Source organism: Pseudophryne corroboree, chromosome 3, assembly GCF_028390025.1.
Source record: "Pseudophryne corroboree isolate aPseCor3 chromosome 3, aPseCor3.hap2, whole genome shotgun sequence".
Classification (NCBI taxonomy): Eukaryota; Metazoa; Chordata; class Amphibia; order Anura; family Myobatrachidae; genus Pseudophryne; species Pseudophryne corroboree.
In genome coordinates this window covers 762,509,384-762,534,289 of record NC_086446.1, presented here as the reverse complement: position 1 = coordinate 762,534,289, position 24,906 = coordinate 762,509,384, and the positions used below count along the sequence as shown (strand labels likewise).

The 24,906-nt window shown below is 44.4% G+C and overlaps 1 protein-coding gene across 2 annotated transcripts in view; it reads left to right on the top strand.

Moving 5' to 3' along the window:
* The window catches only part of LOC135056798 (ovostatin-like), a 124,748-nt gene that overhangs the window by 56,226 nt on the left and 43,616 nt on the right, over positions 1-24,906 (top strand). For both annotated transcript variants that reach the window (XM_063962399.1, XM_063962400.1), the window contains exons 5-14: positions 7,991-8,043; positions 9,235-9,255; positions 10,349-10,517; positions 15,987-16,071; positions 16,891-17,017; positions 19,734-19,848; positions 21,045-21,160; positions 22,313-22,471; positions 23,326-23,556; positions 24,621-24,678. In XM_063962399.1, the coding sequence (XP_063818469.1) occupies positions 7,991-8,043; positions 9,235-9,255; positions 10,349-10,517; positions 15,987-16,071; positions 16,891-17,017; positions 19,734-19,848; positions 21,045-21,160; positions 22,313-22,471; positions 23,326-23,556; positions 24,621-24,678 (1,134 nt within the window). The remainder of the gene's footprint in view (positions 1-7,990; positions 8,044-9,234; positions 9,256-10,348; positions 10,518-15,986; positions 16,072-16,890; positions 17,018-19,733; positions 19,849-21,044; positions 21,161-22,312; positions 22,472-23,325; positions 23,557-24,620; positions 24,679-24,906) is intronic.

Here is a 24,906-nt window from a genome sequence, read left to right as displayed (position 1 = left end):
ATAAAGCCAGTTTGTGCAAGGGCCTCCAAATTGCCTCTTTTTCCTGCCAGTATAAGTACGGACTGTGTGACGTGCCTACTTGGATGCGGTCACTCATATAATCCTCCACCATTCTATCAATGTTGAGAGAATCATATGCAGTGACAGTAGACGACATGTCCGTAATCGTTGTCAGGTCCTTCAGTCCGGACCAGATGTCAGCATCAGCAGTCGCTCCAGACTGCCCTGCATCACCGCCAGCGGGTGGGCTCGGAATTCTGAGCCTTTTCCTCGCACCCCCAGTTGCGGGAGAATGTGAAGGAGGAGATGTTGACAGGTCGCGTTCCGCTTGACTTGACAATTTTGTCACCAGCAGGTCTTTCAACCCCAGCAGACCTGTGTCTGCCGGAAAGAGAGATCCAAGGTAGGCTTTAAATCTAGGATCGAGCACGGTGGCCAAAATGTAGTGCTCTGATTTCAACAGATTGACCACCCGTGAATCCTTGTTAAGCGAATTAAGGGCTGCATCCACAAGTCCCACATGCCTAGCGGAATCGCTCCGTGTTAGCTCCTTCTTCAATGCCTCCAGCTTCTTCTGCAAAAGCCTGATGAGGGGAATGACCTGACTCAGGCTGGCAGTGTCTGAACTGACTTCACGTGTGGCAAGTTCAAAGGGCATCAGAACCTTGCACAACGTTGAAATCATTCTCCACTGCACTTGAGACAGGTGCATTCCATCTCCTATATCGTGCTCAATTGTATAGGCTTGAATGGCCTTTTGCTGCTCCTCCAACCTCTGAAGCATATAGAGGGTTGAATTCCACCTCGTTACCACTTCTTGCTTCAGATGATGGCAGGGCAGGTTCAGTAGTTTTTGGTGGTGCTCCAGTCTTCTGTACGTGGTGCCTGTACGCCGAAAGTGTCCCGCAATTTTTCTGGCCACCGACAGCATCTCTTGCACGCCCCTGTCGTTTTTTAAAAAATTCTGCACCACCAAATTCAAGGTATGTGCAAAACATGGGACGTGCTGGAATTTGCCCATATTTAATGCACACACAATATTGCTGGCGTTGTCCGATGCCACAAATCCACAGGAGAGTCCAATTGGGGTAAGCCATTCCGCGATGATCTTCCTCAGTTGCCGTAAGAGGTTTTCAGCTGTGTGCGTATTCTGGAAAGCGGTGATACAAAGCGTAGCCTGCCTAGGAAAGAGTTGGCGTTTGCGAGATGCTGCTACTGGTGCCGCCGCTGCTGTTCTTGCGGCGGGAGTCCATACATCTACCCAGTGGGCTGTCACAGTCATATAGTCCTGACCCTGCCCTGCTCCACTTGTCCACATGTCCGTGGTTAAGTGGACATTGGGTACAACTGCATTTTTTAGGACACTGGTGAGTCTTTTTCTGACGTCCGTGTACATTCTCGGTATCGCCTGCCTAGAGAAGTGGAACCTAGATGGTATTTGGTAACGGGGGCACACTGCCTCAATAAATTGTCTAGTTCCCTGTGAACCAACGGCGGATACCGGACGCACGTCTAACACCAACATAGTTGTCAAGGACTCAGTTATCCGCTTTGCAGTAGGATGACTGCTGTGATATTTCATCTTCCTCGCAAAGGACTGTTGAACAGTCAATTGCTTACTGGAAGTAGTACAAGTGGGCTTACGACTTCCCCTCTGGGATGACCATCGACTCCCAGCGGCAACAACAGCAGCGCCAGCAGCAGTAGGCGTTACACGCAAGGATGCATCGGAGGAATCCCAGGCAGGAGAGGACTCGTCAGACTTGCCAGTGACATGGCCTGCAGGACTATTGGCATTCCTGGGGAAGGAGGAAATTGACACTGAGGGAGTTGGTGGGGTGGTTTGCGTGAGCTTGGTTACAAGAGGAAGGGATTTACTGGTCAGTGGACTGCTTCCGCTGTCACCCAAAGTTTTTGAACTTGTCACTGACTTATTATGAATGCGCTGCAGGTGACGTATAAGGGAGGATGTTCCGAGGTGGTTAACGTCCTTACCCCTACTTATTACAGCTTGACAAAGGGAACACACGGCTTGACACCTGTTGTCCGCATTTCTGGTGAAATACCTCCACACCGAAGAGCTGATTTTTTTTGGTATTTTCACCTGGCATGTCAACGGCCATATTCCTCCCACGGACAACAGGTGTCTCCCCGGGTGCCTGACTTAAACAAACCACCTCACCATCAGAATCCTTCTGGTCAATTTCCTCCCCAGCGCCAGCAACACCCATATCCTCCTCATCCTGGTGTACTTCAACACTGACATCTTCAATCTGACTATCAGGAACTGGACTGCGGGTGCTCCTTCCAGCACTTGCAGGGGGCATGCAAATAGTGGAAGGCGCATGCTCTTCACGTCCAGTGTTGGGAAGGTCAGGCATCGCAAACGACACAATTGGACTCTCCTTGTGGATTTGGGATTTCAAAGAACGCACAGTTCTTTGCGGTGCTTTTGCCAGCTTGAGTCTTTTCAGTTTTCTAGCGAGAGGCTGAGTGCTTCCATCCTCATGTGAAGCTGAACCACTAGCCATGAACATAGGCCAGGGCCTCAGCCGTTCCTTGCCACTCCGTGTGGTAAATGGCATATTGGCAAGTTTACGCTTCTCCTCCGACAATTTTATTTTAGGTTTTGGAGTCCTTTTTTTTTTCTGATATTTGGTGTTTTGGATTTGACATGCTCTGTACTATGACATTGGGCATCGGCCTTGGCAGACGACGTTGCTGGCATTTCATCGTCTCGGCCATGACTAGTGGCAGCAGCTTCAGCACGAGGTGGAAGTGGATCTTGATCTTTCCCTAATTTTGGAACCTCAACTTTTTTGTTCTCCATATTTTATAGGCAGAACTAAAAGGCACCTCAGGTAAACAATGGAGATGGATGGATTGGATACTAGTATACAATTATGGACGGACTGCCACGGTTAGGTGGTATAAAAAAACCACGGTTAGGTGGTATATATTGTAATACAATTATGGATGGACGGACTGCCTGCCGAGTGCCGACACAGAGGTAGCCACAGCCGTGAACTACCGCACTGTACACTGGTTGATAAAGAGATAGTAGTATACTCGTAACAACTAGTATGACTGACTATGACGGTATAAAGAATGAAAAAAAAAACCACGGTTAGGTGGTATATATTGTAATACAATTATGGATGGACGGACTGCCTGCCGAGTTCCGACACAGAGGTAGCCACAGCCGTGAACTACCGCACTGTACACTGGTTGATAAAGAGATAGTAGTATACTCGTAACAACTAGTATGACTGACTATGACGGTATAAAGAATGAAAAAAAAACCACGGTTAGGTGGTATATATTGTAATACAATTATGGATGGACTGACTGCCTGCCGAGTTCCGACACAGAGGTAGCCACAGCCGTGAACTACCGCACTGTACACTGGTTGATAAAGAGATAGTAGTATACTCGTAACAACTAGTATGACTGACTATGACGGTATAAAGAATGAAAAAAAAACCACGGTTAGGTGGTATATATTATAATACAATTATGGATGGACGGACTGCCTGCCGACTGCCGACACAGAGGTAGCCACAGCCGTGAACTACCGCACTGTACACTGGTTGATAAAGAGATAGTAGTATACTCGTAACAACTAGTATGACTGACTATGACGGTATAAAGAATGAAAAAAAAACCACGGTTAGGTGGTATATATTATAATACAATTATGGATGGACGGACTGCCTGCCGACTGCCGACACAGAGGTAGCCACAGCCGTGAACTACCGCACTGTACACTGGTTGATAAAGAGATAGTAGTATACTCGTAACAACTAGTATGACACTATGACGGTATAAAGAATGAAAAAAAAACCACGGTTAGGTGGTATATATTATAATACAATTATGGATGGACGGACTGCCTGCCGACTGCCGACACAGAGGTAGCCACAGCCGTGAACTACCGCACTGTACACTGGTTGATAAAGAGATAGTAGTATACTCGTAACAACTAGTATGACACTATGACGGTATAAAGAATGAAAAAAAAACCACGGTTAGGTGGTATATATTATAATACAATTATGGATGGACGGACTGCCTGCCGAGTGCCGACACAGAGGTAGCCACAGCCGTGAACTACCGCACTGTACACTGGTTGATAAAGAGATAGTAGTATACTCGTAACAACTAGTATGACACTATGACGGTATAAAGAATGAAAAAAAAACCACGGTTAGGTGGTATATATTATAATACAATTATGGATGGACGGACTGCCTGCCGAGTGCCGACACAGAGGTAGCCACAGCCGTGAACTACCGCACTGTACACTGGTTGATAAAGAGATAGTAGTATACTCGTAACAACTAGTATGACTATGACGACGGTATAAAGAAAGAAAAAAAAAATACCACGGTTAGGTGGTATATAATTATACAATTATGGATGGACGGACTGCCTGCCGAGTGCCGACTGCCGACAGAGGTAGCCACAGCCGTGAACTACCGCACTGTACTGTGTCTGCTGCTAATATAGACTGGTTGATAAAGAGATAGTATACAACAATATACTACTATACTGGTGGTCAGGCACTGGTCACCACTAGTCACACTGGCAGTGGCACTCCTGCAGCAAAAGTGTGCACTGTTTAATTTTAAATTAATATAATATTATGTACTCCTGGCTCCTGCTATAACAACCTGCAGTGCTCCCCAGTCTCCCCCACAATTATTATAAGCTTTTATACATTGATGTGCAGCACACTGGGCTGAGCTGAGTGCACACAGACTGAGTCACACTGTGTGACTGCTGTGTATCGTTTTTTTCAGGCAGAGAACGGATATAGCAGAGAACGGATATATTAAATAAAAGTTAACTTAACAACAACTGCACTGGTCACTGTGGTAAACTCTGTCTGCACAATCTCTCTCTCTCTCTCTCTCTCTCTCTCTTCTAATCTATTCTAATGGAGAGGACGCCAGCCACGTCCTCTCCCTATCAATCTCAATGCACGTGTGAAAATGGCGGCGACGCGCGGCTCCTTATATAGAATCCGAGTCTCGCGAGAATCCGACAGCGTCATGATGACGTTCGGGCGCGCTCGGGTTAACCGAGCAAGGCGGGAAGATCCGAGTCGCTCGGACCCATGAAAAAAAAAAAGTGAAGTTCGTGCGGGTTCGGATTCAAAGAAACCGAACCCGCTCATCTCTAATATAAACACAATTGACTTAATTTAATATTGCTTTCTAAATATATCAATAAGAAACTTTTGGCCTAGAGGTGCCGTGAAAAAAATTCTGATACTCTAGCGCGCTGAGATTCAAAAAGGTTTTGAAAATGCATCTTACTTGCATTGCTATGTGGCTAGGATGCACAAGCAGCTTCTGCTGATTAAAATGATATGCAGCATGCCTATATACTGTGTGAGACTGTGGCTGTATCTGCATACGAAATGCTACACACAGAACGGGTGTAGTATGGTATGCCGGCGGTCGGGCTCCCGGAAGCCCGACTGCCGGCATACCGACAGTGTGGCGAGCGCAAATGAGCCCCTTGCGGGCTCGTTGCGCTCGCCACGCTGCGGGCACGGTGGCGCGCTACGCTATTTTATTCTCCCTCCAGGGGAGTCGTGGACCCCCACGAGGGAGAATAAGTGTCGGTATGCCGGCTGTCGGGATTCCGGCGCCGGTATAATGTGCGCCGGGATCCCGACAGCCGGGATACTGAAGACCACCCCACAGAACATAGGCATGCCGCATATCATTTTAATCAGCAGAAGCTGATGGTGCCCCTATGCATACCAAATGCCCTAGGCATTTGCCTAGTTTGCCTATGCCTAGGGCCAGCTCTGCTTTTGCCCCCAGCTACTGTTCTCTGTCCTGTTTGGTGAGCTCACAGATTGTAGGAGGAAGCAGAGTGGTCACTGACCGCTCCTTCTGCAGTTATCACATGGACGTGAGGACAGAGGGGCTGCTGGCTAGGAAAGAGTTTTCCTGATGTCACTCACCTTTGTGCAGCAGTGGTGGAGGTGTGGATATTGTCAGGTGATGGCAGGCCCCACATTCTCTAAGTGCACTCCAATCAATGCAAACTCAAAGAAACCCAGTGAGTTCTCAATAGTGGTGCACATGGAATCACTGACTGTACTGTACAGTATATTAAAAGTCATCATCTGTGTTTCAATTAAATGAAACATATTTTAAGGGTAGATATATCTAGCCTTGGAGAAAGACAAGGTCTAAGAACTAAGCCTTGAAAGAGATAAAGTACCAACCAGCTTCTGTCATTTTTTAAACACTGCCTGTAACATGACATAAAGGAGCTGATTGGCTGGTACTTTATCTCCTTCCACTTTATCACTCTTCAAGGCTTTGTACATAGACCCCCCCCCCCCCCTATGTGCAGTATTAATTAATGAGCTATTAATAATACAGCAGTAGTTACTTCGCATATAAAGCTCTCTAGCTGACAATTACTACTGTATGAGATTGCTACAGTAAATCACGTCAGCTACTGTACATTTATAGTAATAAGAGCAGAGACGATTCCGCAATGAACAACTGAATATCAGATCCCTGCTTGAAAAGAAGGAAAGTGACGTCCTGCCTGTTTACCATGATACTGCTGCCTGTAGCAGCCTAATCAAATATTGACGTTGGCTGATTGACAGCGTCCTCATTACACTACAGCGCTATCCAGGCAAGAATCCGCATCACAGAATAATACAACCACAACTAGGGAATTCTAATGATTTTCTCGCACTGTATATCAACTAAGTAACATATGAAAACATAATAAAACAGGCTAATTTATAAAAGCTGATTATATTATATAGAGAGAGCTTCTATATATAACCACAAGTAATAACATTGAAATTACCGACTTACTGCAATTTATAAACAGCATTCAGATACTTATTTACCAACAAACACCAATCGACAGCCTGAGTAACAAAAGCCTGAGTAACAAAGAAAGGCTGATATAAAATGTGAAGATTATGTGTATTGTGGTAACAAACGAAAATGACATAATACATCCTAATTATATGTGCTGGCTGTGGAATTAATCACATAAGATCGTCATAGCCCTATTACAGTTTATTGTGGTGAAAACAACAATATCCCTATAATAGAAGAACTGAACTGGGTTTTGCAATTACTAATATTACCGATAGCACAAGAGAACTTCTGTCGCAGTCAGCTAAGTGTTTTTGTTTGCAATACCAATAAAAGACAACAATACATAAGAAATGCATATAGATAATCCGTGTATACGAACAAGAGCGCCAATCTACCCAAACACTAAATGAATGTTTAAATTCCCAAAGTGAAATAATAAAAATCTCCACAGTGGGCCCAATTCGGGTGCGGTTGGAGGTGCTGCCACCGCTGTCTCTTCCTTGGAAACAGCAGTGATCTGACCTGCATCCCGGGCAGTAAATAGCCTGGCTGGGCCCAGGTACTTTTCAGGGGGAGTGGCCTGATCACGGGAGGCGTGGCCATGCACCCTTAGAAAAAAATACAGAAAAAATTGTATTTTAAGCGCCTCCCTGACCACACTGCAGCCCCAGGTCACAGCGGCAAGAGAAGAGCAGCTGCTGCCAGTAAAAGTGTGTGGGGGGGGCTACCTGGGCCCCCACTGGGTACCTCCATCAGACCTGGGCCCAGGTAATTAGTACCCTAATCCTGGGTGTGATACTTGTAAAATGTGTATATTCAGTATAATAAAGAGGGTGTGATTTGTAAGGTGCAGGGACCAGTGAGGAAGCTATCAATTCAATGGTGTCACAGAATGGGAGGAGAGGTGCCCCCCTTCAGAACAGGTGCCCGGCGGCAGATGACTCCGTTGCCTCCCAGAGTCCTGCCTCTGGGCCGGGCCAAGCTGCCGTTCTCATTTTGTACCTACAGATCCTTCATAGAGGCTTTTGTTTAGTCCTCTCAGTCACACATCCTGTATCTGTTCTTTGTACTCCGCTTATTTTATTCTGTTACCACTAACGTCTGTTTCTTGTGCACAGTGCGCTGTTATGTGTTTACTCTACAAAACAACTTGAAACCAATGGAAGAGACGGTGAGTGCGGTTCTGAAATGCGTTGTGAATTTCTAGATCAAAGATGCTCTGATTCTGAAAGTTTTTTTTCTGTTCCAGCTGTAAAACTTATTAAATAAAAGAGAAATATGAGCGAGCAGAATATTCCCCAGCCCCCTTCCCCCATTACCCCCTCTTCTGTATTCTCACCTTTAAGTGTGTGTGTGTGTGTGTGTGTGTGTGTATAATCTATATCGGTCATTGTTTCACATTTGATGATCAATATTCTATTGTTAATGCAATCTGCTTTATTCTGCGGTATGCAGATAGGTTGTTGAATGTCGGCAGATATGATGTCGCCATAGTTAAAATTTCATAAATGTCTACACTTGGAAACGTTGACATGAACAGAATGTTAATGTTAGACTTAGGGGTTAGGAATACGCTCCCCTTAAAACCACAATGTCAACAATCTCACCATGTCAATATTTCATCAATGTCGCCATGTTCAATGCCGACATAGTGACCACAGGCCCAATTCAGAGATGTACACAAATCCAGTGGTCTGGGTACATCTCTGATGGTGTAGCGCATGTGCAGAACGGATCCTGCGTCATTGCACGCATCACCCCCTGTCAATCGGGCTACCGTTCCTGAAAACAGGGGCGCTTCACCTCATTTTATGGGGATGCTGAGGACGGGGTCTGTGTCTTCCAATGCAGACTTCCTGCCCATTGTCTCTCGCCGCTCTATAGCCAATCTGAATAGCCTCAGGGCTGCTCGGATAGCCAATGGTCTCGCAGACAATATGATGCTGCATCTTAGGACGCAGCACTCAGATCTGCAATGCTGGCAGGAGGCGTCTTTATCCCTCAGACGCCTCCTGCGGCATTAGCATATTTTCATGTCGCTGCACAGTAGAGCTGTCCATCTGCAGTAGCCTCTGGCACTAAGCCGGAGTCTACTGCACCGCCGGAAGAGAGGAAGCCCGCACGGAGCTTGCACACGGGCCCCCTTCTCTCTTACACCGCCCCTGACTGCAGTGTAATGTGTTATCCTCCCTCCCTACCTCTTCTACATCGCTCATTTTGTCACATGCACCTTCTCCTGTATTGCGCTAATAATATATCCATAGTATTCAAAGGGTGTTTTTGGATTTTTTTGTGTTTTTTCTCTTTACCATGAGTAATAAAACTTTTTTTTTTTTTTCCCCCTTCTATTCTCTCCACCCAGTATCCTACAATATATGTACAGGTAAGCAATCCTATGCTATGTATGAGTTTTGTGTATTTTGTATCATTTACATTTATTTTTGTACATACTGACCTGTATGCAAACATACAATTGTATCCGATCTTTCACAGTCTGTATATATACAAGAGCTCAAACAGTAATTTATTTATATTAATCACAAGCCAATTAAGATTAATGTTGTAGCCATTGTTGGTGTATAAATGTATTTTAGGCTATTTTTTTTCTTTAATGTACTTGCTTTGACCATGCAATGTATTTATTGGGCAGTACGGATGGTGTAATGGTTAGCAATACTGCCTCACAGCACTGAGGTTGTGGGTTTGATTCCGACCACGTCGCCAACTGTGTGGAGTTTGTATATTCTCCCCGTACTTGTGTGGGTTTTCTCCAGGTCCTCCGGTTTCCTCCCACAATCCAAAAAAATATACTGGTAGGTTAATTGGCTTCCTACAAAAATTAACCTTAGAGTGTGTACATCTGGCAGGGCATATAGGCGGTCTTTGCGACCTGATCGCATGCTGCCATTTTTCGCAGCTCAGCGATCAAGTCACTACTGCGCAGGTGCGTCGTACGGGTACAAAGTAGATCGTTGCTGGGCGGTGGATATAACGAAGAATCCATTTGCAAAGCCGATCGCAAGAAGATTGACAGGAAGAAGGCGTTTATGGGTGTCATCTGTCCATTTTCAGGGAGTGGTTGGAAAAACGCAGGCATGTCCAAGCGTTTGCAGGGCAGGTGTCTGACGTCAATTCCGGGACCAAAAAGACTGAAGTGATCGCAAGCGCTGAGGAAGTCCAGAGCTAATCGGAAACTTAAAAAAAACTTTTTCGACTCGCTCGGCTGCACAGGTGTTCGCATACTTGCAAAGCTAAAATACACTCCCCTATGGTCGGCGACTATGCGTTCGCACGGCTGCTAAAAACAGCTAGCGAGCGATCAACTCGGAATGACCCCCATAGATTGTAAGCTCCACTGGGGCAGGGACTGATGTGAATGGACAAATATTCTATGGAAAGCGCTGCGGAATACTGTATGTGTGCACTATATAAATAACTGGTAATAAATAAATAATGAGTATCCAACTTGCATTTAGGATTCTGCTGGGAATCGAATGTTTCAGTGGGATAATCAGAAAACAGAGAACGGCTTTCTGAAGATAGAGATCCCACTACTCAATGATCAGGAACCTGGGCAATACACAGTAACAGTGGAAGGAACGAACAGTGGAACCTCTTCTAAGACATTAATGGTTGATGAGTATGGTAAGCTTATCTATATGACTTTATTGAAGCAATCTACAGTATACCTTCAGGAGTGTAGGATATTGGGATAATTATTTTACAATACCGTCTCAGAGATGGGTAGGAGGTTGTGAGGGACCAAATCCACTTTTCTGGAACCAGAGTTTTTGGATGTTCAGGGCTTAACATCAGGATAGGTGTAGGACATTGGTGCACAAAGAACTACTGTATGACCGTGCTGCCATCCTACATTTGAGTTGGTTGGTATATCTTCTCATTTGGGCATAGTTTTACTATTATAGGTCAGTATTTTTGACATCTGGTTTTTTTTTTACTCCTAGATATCTCAATCAGTCTGTCTTCCTCTTGAAACAATGTGATTCCAGGACTAGGGCCAAAGTCTCACATTTTCTTCTGTTAATTTACAAAATAGATCCAGTACTATGCTGGAATTTGTACGAGTATACAGTGAAGTACTTTTATATTCATGGCAGCATACTGCTACCAGGGCTGCACAGAGGACCCTTAGCAATCTGGATAATAATGACATCAGATGACAATCATGATGGAGGATAATTACTGCAGAAATCCTAAAACCATTAAACCTGAACCAACAACCCTGCCTTGCATTCAATATCCTGTTTATGTAAGACTGAACTGATCATCTTCCCATCCACCCGCACAACCTCACTTCCCACAATCTCATTATCTATTGGTGGCACAACTACTGTATCTCCTCTATTCTTGGAATTATCCTTGCCTCCTCCTTCTCCTTCAAACCACACTTTCAGTACCTCTCGCAGTCCTGCTGTTTCCATCTCAAAAATATTCCCAGGATCAGATATTTTCTCCCCATGGATGCTACTAAGACCCTCACCCACTCACCGGTCCTCGTTAGATTGGACTACTGTATTCTCCTGTGATCTGTCCTTCATGACAAATGCCTCACTCCACTCCAATCTATCCTCAATGCTGCTGCCTGGGTCGTCTTCCTCTCCAAATGTACTATTTCCACAAACCCTGCATTGGCTACCCTTCAGAATCCAATTCAAGCTTCTCATGCTCACTTATAAATAGGGATAAACTGTTCAGATTCTATGGAATCAGAACCGCTCTGAACGCCATGATCCGAGCGCACCTGAGCATCAGGCATGGGTGTTCCTGCCAGACTCCGATCCAAGCGCGAGGCCGGACATCACCGTCCTGGCGTCAGATTCTCGTGGGACTTGAATTCTATAAAAGGCACCGCGGCCGGGACTCGGAGCCATTTCGCGGAGATCGCATGCTGAGCTAACTCTGTGCTGCGCTAACTCTGCTGTAAAAAAAAAAAAAAAACTATATAGAGGGAATTAATATCCATTAAAAAACACTAGGGTAAATTTTAATTAGGGCTAGGGGAACACTGTAAATAAATGTATACGAGGGGATACACTGCTGCAACTGATGTGTCCAGAGTCTCACAAGGGGCTGTATTGGCAGTGTGGAGGCACTATTAATAATAGTGTGTGTAGCTGTAGGGGGTATACTGCATGCAGGGCTGGTGCTAGGGTATTCAGCGCCCCCCCCCCTGCAAACTATAAATTTGCACCCTCTCATACTTCACAAAGGGTCAGCGCGTGCCTTTGGAACGCGTCGTAAAAAGGGTTGTGGTCTCACAAGGAAGGGGCCTCGTACAATAGTACCACCCATTTCAAATTACGCCACACAATTGCACAATCTTTGTTCGCATTGCACCGCACGTAGTAGTGCTGCTTATTCACATAATGCATGCAGTAGTGCCAATCATACATACTGTATACTGCCCATAGTAGTAATGCCACTTATACACATAATGCCCCCAGTAGTAGTGCCCCTTATACACCTAATACCCCTAGTAGTAGTGCTGCTTATACATAATGCCCTTGGTAGTAGTGTTGCTTATGCACAGAATGCCCGTAGTAGTGCCACTTATACACATTATGCCTACAGCAGTAGTGCAGCTTATGCATAATGTCTACAGAAGTGCCTCTTATAAATGATGCCCCAATATGCCATTCATACACATAGTGCTTCAGTAGTACCGTCATTATACATAATGCCCCCAGTAGTACCATCATTATACATAAGGCCCCCCAGTAGTGGCATCATTATACATAATGCCCCCCAGTAGTTACATCTTATACATAATGCCCACAGAAGTACCGCTTATACATTATGACCTCAGTAGTAGCATCTTTATGCATAATGCCCCCCCAGTAGTAGCATCCTGACACATAGGCCCTCATTCCGAGTTGATCGGTCGCAAGGCGAATTTAGCAGAGTTACACACGCTAAGCCGCCGCCTACTGGGAGTGAATCTTAGCTTCTTAAAATTGCGACCGATGTATTCGCAATATTGCGATTACTAACTACTTAGCAGTTTCAGAGTAGCTCCAGACTTACTCTGCCTGTGCGATCATTTCAGTGCTTGTCGTTCCTGGTTGACGTCACAAACACACCCAGCGTTCGCCCAGGCACTCCCACCGTTTCTCCGGCCACTCCTGCGTTTTTCCCGGAAACGGTAGCGTTTTCTGCCACACGCCCCTGAAACGCCGTGTTTCCGCCCAGTAACACCCATTTCCTGTCAATCACATTACGTTCGCCGGAGCGATGAAAAAGCCGTGAGTAAAAATACTTTCTACATAGCAAAGTTACTTGGCGCAGTCGCAGTGCGAACATTGCGCATGCGTACTAAGCGGATTTTCATTGCGATGCGATGAAAAATACCGAGCGAACAACTCGGAATGAGGGCCATAATGCCCACAGAAGTGTCGCAGTGCCGCTTATACATAATTCTCACAGTAGTGGCATCCTTATACATAGTGCCCACAGAAGTGCTGCTTATACATAATGCCCCCCAGTAGTAGTGTCCTTATACATAATGCCACCCAGTAGTAATGTCCTTATACATAATACTCCCAGTAGTAGCATCCTTATACATAATGCCATCCAGTAGTAGTGTCCTTATATACTGTATAATGCCCCTCAGTAGTAGCGTCCTTATACATAATGCTCTCCAGTAGTAGTGTCCTTGTACATAACGCTCTCCAGTAGTAGTGTCCTTATACATAATGCTCTCCAGTAGTAGCGTCCTTATACATAATGCTCTCCAGTAGTAGTGTCCTTATACATAATGCTCTCCAGTAGTAGTGTCCTTGTACATAATGCTCTCCAGTAGTAGCGTCCTTATACATAATGCCATCCAGTAGTAGTGTCCTTATATACTGTATAATGCCCCTCAGTAGTAGCGTCCTTATACATAATGCTCTCCAGTAGTAGTGTCCTTATACATAATGCTCTCCAGTAGTAGCGTCCTTATACATAATGCTCTCCAGTAGTAGCGTCCTTATACATAATGCTCTCCAGTAGTAGTGTCCTTATACATAATGCTCTCCAGTAGTAGTGTCCTTGTACATAATGCTCTCCAGTAGTAGCGTCCTTATACATAATGCCATCCAGTAGTAGCGTCCTTATATACTGTATAATGCCCCTCAGTAGTAGCGTCCTTATACATAATGCTCTCCAGTAGTAGTGTCCTTGTACATAATGCTCTCCAGTAGTAGTGTCCTTATACATAATGCTCTCCAGTAGTAGCGTCCTTATACATAATGCTCTCCAGTAGTAGCGTCCTTATACATAATACTCTCCAGTAGTAGTGTCCTTGTACATAATGCTCTCCAGTAGTAGTGTCCTTATACATAATGCTCTCCAGTAGTAGCGTCCTTATACATAATGCTCTCCAGTAGTAGCGTCCTTATACATAATGCTCTCCAGTAGTAGTGTCCTTATACATAATGCTCTCCAGTAGTAGTGTCCTTATATACTGTATAATGCCCCTCAGTAGTAGCGTCCTTATACATAATGCTCTCCAGTAGTAGTGTCCTTGTACATAATGCTCTCCAGTAGTAGTGTCCTTATACATAATGCTCTCCAGTAGTAGCGTCCTTATACATAATGCTCTCCAGTAGTAGTGTCCTTATACATAATGCTCTCCAGTAGTAGTGTCCTTATACATAATGCCCCCCAGTAGTAGCGTCCTTATACATAATGCTCTCCAGTAGTAGTGTCCTTTTACATAATGCTCTCCAGTAGTAGTGTCCTTTTACATAATGCTCTCCAGTAGTAGTGTCCTTTTACATAATGCTCTCCAGTAGTAGCGTCCTTATACATAATGCTCTCCAGTAGTAGTGTCCTTATACATAATGCTCTCCAGTAGTAGTGTCCTTATACATAATGCCCCCCAGTAGTAGCGTCCTTATACATAATGCTCTCCAGTAGTAGTGTCCTTTTACATAATGCTCTCCAGTAGTAGTGTCCTTTTACATAATGCTCTCCAGTAGTAGCGTCCTTATACATAATGCTCTCCAGTAGTAGCGTCCTTATTCATAATGCTCTCCAGTAGTAGTGTCCTTTTACATAATGCCCCCCAGTAGTAGCATTCATAATGCGTGCACCCACACTCACATACACCCCACACCATTCGCGCGCGCGCACACACACACATATTCACCCCCACCATACACACACATATTCCTCTCTCACCCCCCACTTACCTAAGTTTGGCTGGCCGCCAGTTTTTCCTCTCCCTCTGTACACTTACAGCAGCCTGATCCCACGTGGCTCCACCCACCTTCATCCCGTGCAGCCCTGCCCCTCATTCCGGTGTAGCTCCGCCCTCTCTTCAAGACCTGCACACAGCTGCTGTCACGGGAGTAGGCTTTTCATGCTGCCAGCGCCACTGTGTCAGGAGTAGCAGCTGCAGGGGAGACAGGCGCGGCAGAAGGAATGCAGAGCACTGAGAGCACCTATCCAGCCTGGCGAATCCCTTTGCTAAGTGGGTAGTGCCAGGGCTGACTGCACACTGCTGTATGCTGTATTGACTCTGCTCTATAATATTATTATTATTACTACTATGTGTGCAGAGTCTCACAAGGGACTGTGCTGAATAGGCAGTGTGTATAGGAGGCACAGTACTGTTTGCTGCATTATATGCTGCTGTATAACTGCACTGTGTCAAGACTCACAAGGAGCTGTGCTCTATAGTCCGTGTATAGGGATGCGCTGCTTTATGCTGCGCTGTACTCTGCTGTTGATTGTACTGTTTGGTGCACTGTGTTCACCCTCCTCTAAAAGCCCTGTGATTCCACACCGTGATCTGCGAACTGCAAGTAAAAAAAAAAAAAAAAAAAAACCTGAAAAATTCAAATATAGTAAAGTTTTATTGTTTGTACTCACTACAATGGCACTTATGGTGGTCACATATTACCAATCGTACAAGATTTGACCCCAAGAAATGAAAAAACTTGTGTCGAACATTGTCATGTCAACTTTTTGTACCTGTCAACCTAATGCATGTTGACGATTTGGCACCCGAGAAACTGTCTATATTTGTCATGAACCCCACCCCCTTCTGAAAACCGATTTAATGCTTTTGTTACAAGATACTAACATTATCACATCATTGTGTTCCAGTGTTGCCTAAAATGAGTCTGGACATTGATGCTCCTAGTTCTATAACCATACTGGACAAGCGTATGCCATACAAAGCAACTGCCAAGTAAGTGATCTAGAGCGGAAATGTGGGGGCACAAAGATTTCCAGTTTATTTTAAAGTTGGATTTGGCTAAGATCTCTAAATCGTATTCTCTTCTGGGAGACCTTTGACTCTGAAGTGGTGCAGGAGAGAAACATGCTCTAGCCCATAGGTTCTCAAACTCGGTCCTCAGGACCCCAAACAGTGCATGTTTTCCAGGTCCCTCATAGAATCACAAGTGAAATAATTTGCTCCACCTGTGGATCTTTTAAAATGTGTCAGTGAGTAATGAGTACACCTGTGCACCTGCTAGGTGGCCTGGAAAACCTGAACAGTTTGGGGTCCTGAGGACCAAATTTGAGAACTACTGCTCTAGCCAATTGGCTGATCCTTTTCTGCATCTTTCCCTCCATGGGCTATCGGGGCCACCAATGTGTGGCATTAGGAACCACCACTGGGATTTCAAAAACAGATAAGCAGTTGGGGACATGGTAAATGTGGGCAGCGTGCACACATATAAATCATTAGTTTATTGAGGAGGAAGCTTTTTCAGAAGGAATTGGGTCTGTAGAGGGAGATAGGAGACCAGGAGATGCTCAGATGACACCAGGGTCTCCACAGCACCAGGGTGGGCATGGGTTACTGTGTTAGAAACCTAACTGCCAGGTGTGGATTGGGTACAGGTAAACATACAGCTGTGGGCTGGTTTTGGTGTGAGATGATTTATTTTTGGACTGCTTCTCTAGTATATTGTACCACTTGGCACACAATGTTCATAAAACCTAGACAAGCTTTTGTTGTACAGTATGCTAAACCTTTTATTTTGTGTTTTATTTTTCCTAGATACACTTATGGTCAGGGTGTCCCAGGAAAAGTCACAGTCCGAGTGTGCAGGCCACCAATTAATTATTATCCAGGAAATACCTGCAACAGGAATCCTGATGGTATTTGCTCTTACGACACTGGCAACGTAAGTTCCACCTGTGACCATTGTTAATGTCTCATATTAGCTGATGTCCTATGTAATACACATCACACTGGGGAATGTTTTTGCCTTCAGAAGGATTGTACCATTTCATGCACGGGTACTCATGTCATTTAACATCTCCCACGTTGACAGCATAATCTTACAGATCCAGTTGGTCTGCATCAGGATTATTGACCGCAGGCGTGCAAATGCCTGTAATCGCAGGGGAATTGGCATGCTGCTTTCATTTCATCGGTATTTTGGAGCCAAAAGACAGTTGTTCCTCATTTATTGATCTATATTTGCACAGAATTGTAGCGTGACCTCCCAACACACACACACACACACACACACACACACACAACGTTTACAAGGCAAAACCAACAAGGTTTTGTCTTGTAAATGTATGCGGATTTGAAAAAAGCTCCAGAGCTCCGCCCGTCTTGCAAGCTATTACATCCGGCCCAATGTATTAATGGGTGTGATACAGGTTACCAGCGATTGGGATGGTCACGGTGATACTGGCATCCTGACCATGAGAGTGCCTAACCCCTGTCTCCTACAATAACCCACCTGTGGTGGAGGCTAGGACTAAGAGTCAGGGAGTGGTGGATATGGCTACCACCTTCCCCTTTAGTGCCTAACCCTAACCCCCCTTTTGGGCCCTAACCCCCACAATGACCCCGATACTTACCTTTGGGAGGCTGGCGGTCAGTGTTCAAGCACCAGGATTCCAAGTGCATCCAGTATTCATGTATGCAATAACCGTCTGATTTCACCCCACAACTTGCCATTTCGTGTAGTGAATGGCATATTGCCAATTTTACATTTCTCGTCAGCTAATTTTTACTTGTTTTATTTATCACCGTAAAATATTGCTTCTTTGATTTGACATGCCCTCTACGCCATTGGGTATCGGCGTTGGCAGATAAAGTTGATGATTTGCATTGTCAATGTCATGACTAGTGGCAACAGCTTCAGCACTAGTTGTAGGAAGTAGTTCTTAATCTTTCAATTGTTTGTCCTCCATTTCTATCAACACGAAGTGAGGTACAACAACAGCGTTGCACAAATAAGTCAGAAATATATATAATAATTACATACTGCATTTGACTGCACCGACAACGTCATACAAATGAGACAGAAATATATATGAGCAGAAAAAAATATACTGCAGACTGACCGGCAGTGTCGCAGTACTTATGAGAAAAAAAATTGTACACTGGGGTACGGTGCAAAAAATATAGTGCTGCACCCCAGTGTACAATTTTTTTTTTTTCCTCATAAGTACTGTGACACTTCCGGTCAGACTTCAGTATATTTAGATACAGCAGATAGAGAGAGCACCACTTTTTTCAGATATGGCAGACAGGGGCACCCCTTTTTCAGATACGGCAGATAGAGAGAGCACCCCTTTTTCAGATATGGCAGACAGGGCGTCCACCCCATGCCAGACAACATAATGACCGTACTGGAGATGAACATGTCTCCACCGCTGGAGTGAAGATGGCGCAGATGCACCAGACTTAAATGGAATCTAAAACCCGTGAGATTCCGACAGCGAGAAGATGACAGTTGGCCTCTCTTTGGGATCAGTCAGGCAGGAAAACCTGATTGAAGGTGTTTGTGGGTAATACAGTGCATGTGGCCAGTTTTGGCCAATAGTAATGCTTTTGTATAATTTTGTCTACTTTGGGTTTATGATAATATTATTATTATTATTATTATTATTATTATTATTATTATTTAAAAAAAATATATTACATAATTTTTTTTATGAATAGAGCACTTTTAGAACTTCACATCACATAACAATTTTAAGGGGAACTCAAAATCAACTTTTAATAAATGAGCTATTTGGAATAGAAACACTGTCAATTTTGTGGGAATATGCGTTCTAGTCTGGTCAGATTTGTTGTACCACAGAGTGACTGTAGTGTATACACAGTGAAAGTGCTGAGTTGACCTTCCACTGCTAATCTCTCTGTTAATGAGATGGTACCAGCAATTGGGTTCCACTTTGCTACCTTCTCCTACACACTGAGCAACCAAATGGCAAAGGATCTGGGCCCTGTTTTTCAAGTATACAAAAGAGGATCCAAAGAGGCAACAGATCACTGAATGATCACAGAGCGAGGCTTAATAATAGCCCAGTATGCATACAGGAGTATGCATGAGCATGCCTGAGATCCATGATGGGGAATGGGGTTGGGAAAATTAGTGCTCAAGAACAGTGTGAGGACAATTGAGAACTGGGGAGTTATACAGAGTTGTTAGCAAACCAAAAAAGTTGGCAATTGGTCAAAACCATGCTGCACTACAAGTGGGGCAGATGTAACATGTGCAGAGTTAGATTTGGGTGGGTTATCTTGTTTCTGTGCAGGGTAAATACTGGCTGCTTTATTTTTACACTAACATTTAGATTTCAGTTTGACTTTGAACACACCCCACCCAAATCTAAATCTCTCTGCACATTGTACATCTGCTCCACCTGCAGTGCACATGGTTTTTCCCAATTGCTAACTTTTTTTTGGTTTGCCAACAACTCTGAATAATGGCTCAGATTTAGCGCTGTGGTGTGCAGGACTTTAGCTAGACCTAGTGATGTGTCCTCTCTCATACCACAATAACCCATACCGTAGTGGTTTGGCAGTTCCATTATGGCATATGGTAGACCACTTTCTCCACTGATCTGTGCTTTTTGTTATCTGCTTTACAGTTGGACTCCAATGGTACATTTAATGGAGACATTGACCTGACTCCTTTCCAGCTTGATCGGTCGGGCAACCAGATGTCTCTCACTATGCAGTTAACTGTAACAGAGGAGGGTACAGGTAAATTAATTATTTGTCTAGATGTTCTCGTTCTGTTCACATATAACCTTGGAAGGAGAATCCATAGGCCACAAACACTTGTTAGAGAGCTATGGCCTTCTAGCCCCATAATGACCTGTCAGACCTCTTTGCTGGAAGATTATACCCATTCCCTCATTTTTTTGTGAGAGGATATTGTCGATTAGGTCTATTTATGAGGCCCTGTGAGACATTTGATCACGGAACACATCAAAGTGAGATTTTCTGGTCAAGTCCATGAGTCCTTTATTTGAACAGGAAAGCCTTCCTGTTTTTGGAACTGAGACAATCTAGCTTGGTGGTGGTGGTTTAAGCATGTTCTACTGTACTTAGGGGCAGATTTAACAACAAGTGATATTCTTGTTATCACTTAATATGAATGATAATTGGTGCTCCAGACAATCAGCTCCTAACTGTCTTGTGTTTGAAAAATGACAGGAGCTGATTGACTGGATCACCATGTATAATTCGTATCGAATGATAACAAGAATCACTCATTGTTGAATCTGCCCCTTAGTTTGCATTACAGTGTGTTTTTTTTGGATTTTTAATTCAACACCCCTACTTTAACATGCTGTACTGTATCTAATTTGTAGGAAGTAAGCGCCCTCTTGCTGCCTTGTTAGAGCCAGGTCTTCTGTGCAAGCTTGTGTCCTCATCTTAAGTTTGCAGGACAAAGCTAGTTTCTGTGTATATGGAGGGTGGGTGGTAAGGAAGATCTCCTAAATAGTGTTGTGTAAACTTTATTGAATCACTGCGCACTAGTGTCAGTATTTTGTATCATGGCAACACTAGGTCAAAAGTTTCTTATTGAGAAAATTGAAAAAAAAAAAATCCAAAATGAAGTAAAATGCGCTTACCTGTCCTCCTTAGGCTCAGCTATGTGGTGGTGGACAGGCTAGGTTGTACTTTTATTTATTTTTTTGTTGCCAGCCACCAGCTGTTTTGCCTATTTCATTGACCGTATATAATTTGATCTGGTCCTGGACCACCAATTCGTTGTACCCCTCCCAATTTGGGTACCACTGATGTAGTGTATTTGGAATCTATTAATGTAAATGTGACACAACTCACTGTTTGTATTCCTCCATCTACAAATTTAACCTTTCTGATTGATTGATTTATTTATTTATTTTATTTTTCTTTTGCTTCTACTGCATGTGTTTTTATTCTGGAAGGGGTCAAAACGACTGAATCCAAATACATCAGTATCACCTCCCAATTGGCCACAGCCTCCTTTAATCGGAATCTTATGTCGCCATATTACAAACAGGGACTTCCTTATCATGTGGAGGTGAGACAATTCTGTTTAAGAAATATCCTTGCTCTCTTTAGATGAGTGTCAGGGGTTGAAGAGTGTGTGTGTGTGTGTGTGTGTGTGTGTGTGTGTGTGTGTGTGTGTGTGTGTGTGTGTGTGTGTGTGGGGATGGGGACGGGATGGAACCGAGTTCCACCACCTGTAATTGTAGGTGGAACTAGTTCCACAGCCCTGCACAGTAATTTCAACAGGAAAGTCCGCTCCACCACCCTTGTCAATAGATGATGCGGGCGGCGCTAATGTCACTGACAAGCAGCAGCCACCTCCCCCTTCCTCGAGACCTGGCAACTCCATTGTATTCTGCCTGTGGCCTGCCCCTCCGGTACTCTCCTAAGCTGTGTCTGGCACGGCGTATGTAATGTCAAGCAGCCATCACCGCTGCTAAAGTGGAGAACGGCCACAAAGAAGAGCAGGTTCTGTACAGACTGAAGTCAAGTTGAGAGGGCTCTGGAGGGGCACAGAGAAGCAGGGAATCTGCTGGAGGGACATGGGCAGTGAGCTGCTGGAGTGACAGAGGCTGAGATTTGTATAAGTGGCACTGCTGTGGGCATTATGTATATAAGCACCACTACTGTGGGTATTATGTGTAAGGGGCACTACTACTGTGGATATTGTGTATAAGGGACACTACTGAGTGATGTAACGTGAATAAGGGGCACTAATGTTTGATGTAATGTGAATAACGGGCACTACCATGTGGTGTAATATAAATCAGGGGCACTACGTGCGGTTTAATGTGAATAAAATTGTTCTGCGGTGGGGCGTAATGAGAATTGTGGGTACTATTGTGTGGCCACACCAATCCTTGTGAGACAACACCACTTTTTTTGCACCCAGGGGGTGCCTTATCCTTAGTACTGGTCCTGGCTCTGCCTAATGAGGGGGTGGGGTGAGGTAGGTAATGGGGGAAATGAGTTCCACCACCTCTCCTCCAAGACCACTTTAAGCACTGATGAGTGTATTTACATTTATGAATTGTTTAATGCATTATGTACATTTTCCCCCTCTAAACCATTTTACCATGTTCTGTGGCATCACCCCACCTTCATGACCTGTCAGTCTACTTACCTATATTACTGTTTCCCTCTTGCATGAGTTATCTTACATTTATACTTTACAAACCTACAGATTCTAGTAAAAGATAGTGTTGGACGGCCTTTAGCTAACCAAACAGTAGAACTGCAACTTAATGGACTGACTCTTCTGAATCTGACCACCGATGGGAATGGCACCGCTCAGTATGATCTTGAAACATCTAATTTAACAGATTCAACAATTAACATTCAGGTGAGTGGATGCAGGACGATTGCAGCAGCAGATATTACTCAGAGACCATTCCCCATAAAACATTGCTTGAGCTGTAACTGTCCCATCTCATTTGTGCCCTGGCCCTATTTACATAGTGGCCTAGAATTTTTCAATTACTGTATAATCAAAATGGTTTGTTCCCATTAAACTGCACAAAGTACATACGCCGAAACCATGCAAACAAAACGGGAAAAAAGTACAAAACATTGTAGAACTTGGGGTATAAGCTATAGGTTGAAATCAAAATCCCGGCAGTCACTATGCCAACCGTCTGAGTGCTGTCCGAGGCACCCCAAAGGGAAAAATCCAAACAGATCCCACCCATCCTACAGTGTAACCCTAACCCTCCCATCTCACAGCCTAACTCTAAATGTCCCCTCCCACGGGCTAACCCTAACTTTCCTCCATTGCAGCTTATCCTTACCCCCCTATACACTCCCTCCCCGCTGCCTAACCCTAACCCTCTGCCTAGTGCCCAACCCCTGTACTTACTGTCAGGATCACGCTGTCCGTATTCTGGACTTCTGGAATCTTGACCAGATGCCCAAGCTATATAGCCATTGCTGCATATGCAGTCATAATACCCACAAACAATGGAATATGATACTATGAATAGGATAGGGTCAGAAGTAATAATTATGATCACTGGCTGGAAAACAATAGTTATGTCTGTGATTTGACTGAACAGCTCATAAAACGAGGTTCTAGGAGATCTTGTGAAAGTGTCCTTTGTACCTGTATGTCCTTCTCAATTCACTTGCGTGGACCAGATATCTGCTATTAAGCATTTACCATTGTATGAGACTGTATGACTCTATCTTCACTCCATCCAGGTAATTTACAAGAACCCAGAACAGTGCTATGACTCCAACTGGATAGTGCCTAGTTACGCAAATGACTATTTCTCAATCACGCGGTTCTATTCCCGGACCAATAGCGTTATTCAGATACAGAGTCTCAAAGAAGATCTGCAATGTGGACAGACTTATGATCTTAACATTCAATATTCATTTGACAAAGATTCCCTGAAGGAAGGTGAAACCACTGCCAATTTCATCCACATGGTGAGTATCGGAAGAGCTTGGAGAGGAACGTCTACGTAACTGGTGATTTTGGTGATGGAAGTGGCTGGTGCTGTCATAGGAACATTAGTGAAGGAATGGGCCAAGATCAATGATCATGGAAATAAATAATTTTATGAGCTTTAGTTTGACTTTAATACTTATTATAAAACCTATACGTCCAAATTACAGCAATCATACTCTTCAAAAGGCTGACTCAGAGTTGCGAGCAGGGCCGGCTTCAGAGGTGGGGCTGCAGGTCAGTCCAAATTTAAAGTAGGAGAGCCTCACCAACTGCCAGTGAGTCAGTTTGAAATAGCAGTTGGTGGCAGATGGTGTGGCTTCCCTATTTAAAAATTGAACTTGCGTGCAGCTCTACCTCTGGTGCCACCACCTGTTTGGAAGCAAATCAAAGATAAAGCCATGTTGCAAGACAAGGGGTAAGGGGCAAATTAACATTATTAGCTGCCTTTGCTTTGACGTGTGCATACAGTACCTTGGACAGCGCTATTTTTATACTGCAATTTAGAGCTTGGCTAGAACACACCCCTCCCAACTCTAAGGGGCCCTATACACTAGCCGATCCGCCGCGGAGCTGCCCGACGGCGGATACGGCCGACGAGCGACCCGGCGGCGGGGGGGGGCAGTGACGGGGGGAGTGAAGTTTCTTCACTCCCCCCGTCACGCGGCTGCATTGAAGTGCAGGCAAATATGGACGAGATCGTCCATATTGGCCTGCATGCACAGCCGACGGGAGACCAGCGATGAACGAGCGCGGGGACGCGCATCGTTCATCGCTGGAGCCTCCACACTGAAAGATATGAACGAGTTCTCGTTCATTTATGAACGAGATCGTTCATATCTTTCCAAAAATCGGCCAGTGTGTAGGGCCTATAAATCTCTCTACAGATTTTTAAGTGTGCCCTGCTTTAGTGCAGCATGGCTTTGCCAAGGTGTAAATTCTCTTTTTTGTTTGTTTCTTGTTTTGCTCCAAACCCTGAATCTGTCCCTGTTTGTGTCATTTTTAATTAACACTTGTCCTATAACACTATTACCGTTTTCTGCAGGTGATATCAAGATCAAAGATTCTTATTACTGGTGAACATTCAATAGACGTGAGCACATGTAAGTTCCTCTGCCTACTTTCTTCCTTAGTAGAGAACCACTCACCTCAGAAATTAATAATAAGAATTCCACCGTGATTTTTTTTTTAACTTCTCACCATGGAATTAGCAGAATTTCTATGAAGTAATGGAAATTGTTTTGTGCTGTTGGGAAGGAGAGAAGGTTTGGAATTAAACATGAAACATAAGTGACATTTACACAATCCACTATAGAAATATAGGGGAAGAT